This window comes from Hyperoodon ampullatus, assembly GCF_949752795.1.
Source record: "Hyperoodon ampullatus genome assembly, chromosome: 17".
In the NCBI taxonomy this organism is placed as follows: domain Eukaryota; kingdom Metazoa; phylum Chordata; class Mammalia; order Artiodactyla; family Ziphiidae; genus Hyperoodon; species Hyperoodon ampullatus.
This window is the reverse complement of record NC_136930.1, coordinates 40,605,126-40,611,676: the sequence shown is the minus strand read 5'-3', so window position 1 is coordinate 40,611,676 and position 6,551 is coordinate 40,605,126. Positions and strand designations below refer to the sequence as shown.

Sequence of the window (6,551 nt, the reverse complement as noted above, 5' to 3'; positions counted from 1 at the left end):
CCAGGAGCAGTTTCATCATGATAGATGCCACAGAAGATAACTGAAGGAACTTTAGATATTTAGCTTAGAAAGTATATGATAGGGGAACTGACATGATGGCTGTCTTGAGGGTGTCCTGTATAAGAGGACCCCGAGGGCATAACTGAGACCAACGGTAAAAAACTAAACGAAAGCACAGCGCTCTCGAACAGTGAAAGCGAGTTAAGGTGCGATGGGGGTGGGGGCGTCTGTGAGGGTCGGCTGGTGCGCAGCTGCGGCAGTGGAGCCAATCACCGGGCGCATCCAGTCCTCGCGCTACGGTACAGTCGTGCAGTCGTGACGTCGGCGGTTGCCATGGAGAGGCCCTCTCGGTAGGGACAGAGAGCTGGCGCCAGGGGCCGCAGGGCCGGAGCGTGCCTTTGAAGTTGAGTCCGCTACCGTCATGAGCGGCCGAAGTAGGGGTAGAAAGTCCTCCCGCGCCAAAAACCATGGCAAAGGCCGCGCCAAAGGCCGAGTCCGCGCTACTCCTGACGACGCCCCTCGCGACCCGGACCCTCCACAGTACCAGAGGCTCGGGGAGGAGACCAAGGCGGCACAGGTGCAGGCTGGCGCGGGTTGGGGTAGACTGGAAACCGCTGCGCCCGCGCCGCCCCGCCAGCCCGGGGAAGAGGGTGCCTGCCGGCTCCCCCTGGACTGTGGCCTCGCGCTCCGGGCCCGGGCTGCGGGGGATCGCGGGCAGGCCGCAACCAGGCCCGGCCCGGGGAAGGCCAGAATCCTCTCGGAGCGCCTGGCGACAGACACTGTCTTCGTGGGAACCGTGGGGACCATGGGAAAGCCGAAAAATGTCCCCCGCGTTGGAATTCGGCGCTGCCCCACTGGGAAGAAGGCCCCAGCTACCTGTAGCGCAGTGGGGAGGGGGCCTTCGGCCGTAGCTGTTGGGAAACCGAAGAAAGGGGCCACTGGGGAGTCTGCCTCCGTTCCAGTGGTAGAGGAAAAGAAGGTGGAGAAGGATGCAGGGTCAGGGCCCCCGGCAACAGATGGCAGCATGGATACACTGGAGAACGTCCAGCTGAAGCTGGAGACCATGAACGCCCAGGCGGACAGGGCCTACCTGCGGCTCTCCCGCAAGTTTGGGCAGTTGCGACTGCACCACTTAGAGCGCAGGAACCTCCTCATCCAGAATATCCCGGGCTTCTGGGGGCAGGCTTTTCAGAACCACCCCCAGCTCTCATCCTTTCTAAACAACCAAGATAAAGAGGTGCTCAGCTACTTGAACAGCTTGGAGGTGGAAGAGCTTGGTCTCGCCAGATTGGGCTACAAGATCAAGTTCTACTTTGGCCGCAACCCCTATTTCCAAAATAAGGTGCTCATCAAGGAATATGGGTGTGGTCCTTCCGGTCAGGTGGTGTCTCGTTCTACTCCAATCCAGTGGCTCCCAGGGCACGATCTTCAGTCCCTAAGCCAGGGGAACCCAGACAACACCCGGAGCTTCTTTGGGTGGTTTTCAAACCACAGCTCCATTGAGTCTGACAAGATTGTGGAGATAATCAACGAGGAGTTGTGGCCCAATCCCCTGCAGTACTACCTTATGAGTGAAGGGGCCCGAGCAGAGAAAGGAAAGGAGGGCAGGCCGTGTCCAGCAAGGCAGCCAGTGGAGACCCCAGAGCCTGGGGTAAACAAGTCCAACTGATTCTGCACAGGTCTCCCTACTACCTCCTGCTGGACCTGTGTCTGGCTGACCACATGTGTTTGGCTGTCTGCCTTCTCTTCATGTTGACCTCTGTGCACTATATTCCCTTTGGACTTCAGTTACAAGAATATGGTGTTTATGATCGTGTTCTTTTGCCTCCCCATGGCATTCTTGCTTTTTTACGTTAGTGTCACATGTTACGTGATCTCACCCCTACTGTTTATATGTTACACACACATGATTCAGATGTGTGCACCCTTTATCTCCATTGCCTGGACCCTGTTCTTGGCTCTGGCCTTTCCCACCTGTCTTTAACGTGGACACTCACAAGTCATCCAACAAGAGGACCAGTGCATCCTTCAGCTTTGCTCCTTCAGGGCCCATGACTTGCTGGGCTGGTTCATGTGACCATGCATGCCATCTATGGCAAGCTTTTCTGTTGCCACTGCAAAATGAAGCTTGTGCACATGGTATTGGCCATCGGCCAAAACTGATTGTTCCGTGGCTCTGGGGTCACCAGCCAAGGTGCCATCTACAAGATCTCTGGCTTTGGCCAGGGGCCCACGCTGCCCTCCTGGACACAGGTTAAGGGTGAGAAGCAGTATGCCGTGCGTTCTGTACCATCATGCATCTCTTCCTGCCTCTGGGCCTTTCTCCTGGTGAACCTTCATCAGGGTCAGCACCATGCCCCATCATTATTAAGCCATTGAGTTTTGTCTAGGTTGCTATCGGCCCCAATTGGCTTCCTGGTCAACAAGGACCTCAAGAACTGCTTGTGGACCCAGGCCCCCTGCCGGTGCATGAGACACACACCTACCCTCCCCAGCCTTCCGGGAACCCTCTTGGCTGCCAGACTGATGGGCGGGCTGGTATGTATGGACATGTGCTCACTGTCATCAAGCTGTGGCTCCAGGTGAGGATGGGGACTGAGCTCACCTATAATCTAGGTATCTTGATGATCAACTCCCCTCATCCCTTCCTCACACATGACCAGAGTGCTCCAGTGGAGTTGCTGGGGAAGAGGTATTTCTGATCTGTGGGCCTGTGGCTACTTCATCTCACACCTCCACTTCATCTCACATCTCACACCTTCCTCTTCCTTCCCTCCCTCTCTTCCTCCTTTCCCTCTCTCCCTTCCCTCTCTCCCTGTCCTGTCTACCACTCCTCCTTCCCTTCCTTTTTTTTTTGTTTCAGTAGTACCACATCTCAGAAAGAGAAAACAAAACAATCGTAAAACCAGGGTTTTCTACATACAGGTAGCGAGATAGCTGGGGACTTGCTCTACACACGCACACACTGGGCTGGAAGAGGGTAGAGGAAGCCAGAAGGCCAACTGCAGGCCAACTGCTCCCAACTCCTGCGTTCATGCTATAATTCTGATGTTGAAAATTCTTTTCATGGCTGTGCATCTGCTAGAATGATAACCCCCCAGGCAGCAGTGTTGTGAACCAGGGTTGCTCCTGTTCTGACCTTTTCCTCTGTCCCTGAAGACCCAGTTGCCTCCCGCTGTTTCCTCCTCTGTGGTAGCCTCTCGCCCTCTGGAACCTCATTCCCCAGCTTCCCCACCCTTAGCAGTCCTTTGCTCTCTTGGCTTCTACCCTCAAATACCCGTAGAAGTAGGCTTTAGTTTCCAGTGTGGGGGATCCCAAGGCTCTCTCCTGGGGCATGGGGATGGGGGTGGGCAGAACCCGTTCTGAATCTCCAAGGCTCATTTCCTGTGGGTGTAAAAGCTGATCTGGGCCCTCCCTGCCCAGGGGCCCTCCCTGCCCAGGCTTACCTGTGCCCTCTTTCCCCCTTATCCCCAAGGGTGGGAAAGTAGGACTGTGTCTACACTTGCCCTCCACCCACTAACTTCCCTTTCCTTATGGAAGACCTTGTTCTGAGCTCCCCAAGGTCTAGGGAGGTCTTGACTCAGAGCTGTCGAGAGGGTGTTTTGGGCAGGGGAGTTGGGGCAAAAACACAGAGTGGGAATGAGTCTGGTGTGGAGCGGGCCTGGAAGAGCAGATAGAAATGGCTTGAGGAGCCTCAGGGAGAACACGCCTGCCTCTCAGTGTTGGAGCGGATGGGGAGGGACCTTCCCCAGGGTGCGGATGGGAGAATTAAAGGGCTGTGGGCAAATGCGATGCCTAGGTGAGGGTATGCCCAAAGTTTTGTCCAGTCTCTCCTCATCATTAGTGGATTTTATAAATCATAGAAACAAACAAAAACAGAATAATGTTACTTTGGATGCTTTCTCTTTTGTTCTAGGTGTGGCCTTGTGTATGTGGAAGATTAACGTATATGCTGCTTATTTTGTCTCTAAGTAAATCTAAACCACTTTCCTCATTTTTTGCTTAATGGGAAAATAGAGCTGTACAGGTCTGCTTTTTTTTTTTCCAGCTTTTTCTTCTTTTATTGTGGACATTTTCAGATATGCACAGAAGTGGAGAGGATGGTCTCTGGACCCCATGTGCCCATCACCTAGCTACATCAGTTATCAATTACGATCAACCTGGTTTCATCTGTGTCTCCCTCTCCCTGCCTGTGTTGTTTATCAAAAGTCCAAGATCCTGTGCCTGTTCAACCAGGACTGCTTTGGGAGATTGGGACTCTGTGTTGGTGGTGATAGTGGTGGGGTGCACTATCATGATCACATCAGGTCTGTTTTTTGCTTTTCGTGTTAACTAATGAAGTTCCAGAGGTGGGCCTTAGAATGAAAGTCTTCGGAATTAACAAGAAGTCTCAAAAAGAGATGAAGGGGATGCTGCCTTTTCCCTGCATCCACAAAAGGAAAGAGAGACTGTTTGTTGATAAAGACTTGTCAGTCTTTGATAAGGTGCTTACTTGAGATCTTTCACCAGAACATCAGTCTTTTTTCCTGTGTAAGATGGAGACTTGCGTGACTATTAGAATTATCAGCTTGTCCTGGTCTCATAATAACTCTGGGCTTGAAAGTATAATTTGGAAATTGTTGCTGTGTTCTGTGCTAATAACCTCCCAAAAGTAATCAGTAACTGGTTGTCTTACTGGGTAATTGACACCCTGGTAATAATGCATTATTTCTTTGTTCTGAAACAGTATAAATAGTTGTAAGCTTGCATGCATGATGGAAAAAATAAAAGCCTGTATCTCTGTTATATTTTTTTATCTTTAAAAAAGAATTGGAAGGTTAAGCAGAGGCCGGGTAGTTGAGGGGATGTATACTATGGCATACGTGAGTGATTCCTAAACCTCAGGCCCGCGTGTGACTAGCTACATAACAATATATAAAATTCTGATTCCCAAGCCCATACCAGAGATTGCGATTCTGTGGTTCTGGGAAGAAGCCAGGCAGTCTTGTTTTTAACAAGCTTTCCAGGTAGTTCTAGTGGAAATCCAGTGCTTCTCAAGTTTTAGAGTACCTCTGAATTTTGTGGGGAATCCTGTTAAAATATGAATTTTGATGCAGTAGTCCAGGGCGGAACCTGAGGTTCTGCAATTCTAACACACTTCCAGGTGATGCCGGTGCTGGCAGTTTGCGAACTGTACTTTGAGTAGCAAAGGAGGTGACCTTCAAGGACCTTTCAAACTAGAATAACAATGCTCAGTCTTGGTTGCATATCAGAATTATCTGGGAAGCTTAAAGAAATATACACGTACTGGCAGAGCTCCTCACAAACACCAACTAAATCAGAATGGAGGAAGGGATTGATCCAGGTGTAGGTATTTTAAAAACATCCCGGATGATTCTGATGTCTAGCCGGAGTTGAGAACTAGGATTTCTGATACTGTTCATAACAGATTCGTGACAAAGACCATTTTCCATTAATCAGGAGAATCAGCAGCAGACAACCAAATGCCACATAAAGCTTCCCAGCAGAAAATGGTTGGAAAAAATCAGAAGTGGGTTGTTAAATGACAAGAAAATAAAATTGGTCTATAAGATATTGAGCTTGAATCAATAAATGTGCAGTGTTCAGGGCTTAGTAGGTGCTCAAATGTTGAATGAAAGAATGAATTTAACACATAGTGTATTTTCAAATGCGTTAGGGCTAGGCTGGTAATTAAATTTGTGAAGTGGCCCATATTTGTTTCATAAGGATGTATGTATTAATTCATTAGGGCTTCCATAACAAGATACCACAGACTGGATGACTTAACAGAAATGTATTTCTGGTTCTGGAGGCTAGAAGTCTGAGATCAAGGTGTCGGCAGGGTTTGTTTCTTCTGAAGGCCTCTCTCCTGGGCTTATAGGTGCTTGTCTTCTCTGTGTTTTCACCGCCTTACCTGTGTGTGTGTCTGGGAGCAGTGGGAAGAGGTGGGTGCTGTGTGTACATCGGGGCAGCTGTTCTGCAGCGCCAGATCGTTTACCTGGGGGCCCGCAGGCGTAGTGTCACTCCATCTTCAAAAAGGAATGGGGGGAATCAGAATATGTAGAATCTCCCAATTTTGAATGTTTTCAACTAAAAAATTAAACACCCAGAGCCTCGCTATTAGTGATAGGTGGAGTGCAAAAGGGTATGGAGGGCAGCCTGTCCTTCAGGCGTGAGCGTCCCCTTGAGACCCGTGCAGAGTCCTCTGGGGCTACAAACTGGAGGGGCCTCTGTCCAGTTCCTCTCACACACTTGCTTCTTCACAGGTGTGGAGCCTCCACTTCCCAGGCCCCTTTCACACCCCTCCCTTCACTACCTTGCAGAGCCCATCCGATCTGGGGCTCCTTACCGCCCCAGGGGCCCATTCATTCATCATCTCTGTTGTAGACATTAGAGATAAAGTGATGGACGAATACAGCTTTGAACTCTGCCCCCCTTCTGGGTTTCAGCTTCCTCTCAGCTTTTGCTTGGAATTGTCAGTCCACCTTTTTTTTTTTTTTTCCCTTTTCCTGTGTGGGGCTGGCGGGTGTTTTAGATCCATATGGGGGATC

The 6,551-nt window shown here is 50.4% G+C and overlaps 1 protein-coding gene across 1 annotated transcript; it reads left to right on the top strand.

Annotated features, from left to right (window-relative positions):
* Positions 1-355: 355 nt before the first annotated feature.
* Positions 356-1,669, top strand: TSPYL5 (TSPY like 5; the record flags this gene model as incomplete). Its single annotated transcript, XM_079722194.1, has 1 exon — positions 356-1,669. The coding sequence occupies exon 1, from the start codon at positions 422-424 to the stop codon at positions 1,667-1,669; it is 1,248 nt and encodes a 415-aa protein (XP_079578320.1). The 5' UTR covers positions 356-421.
* Positions 1,670-6,551: the final 4,882 nt, after the last annotated feature.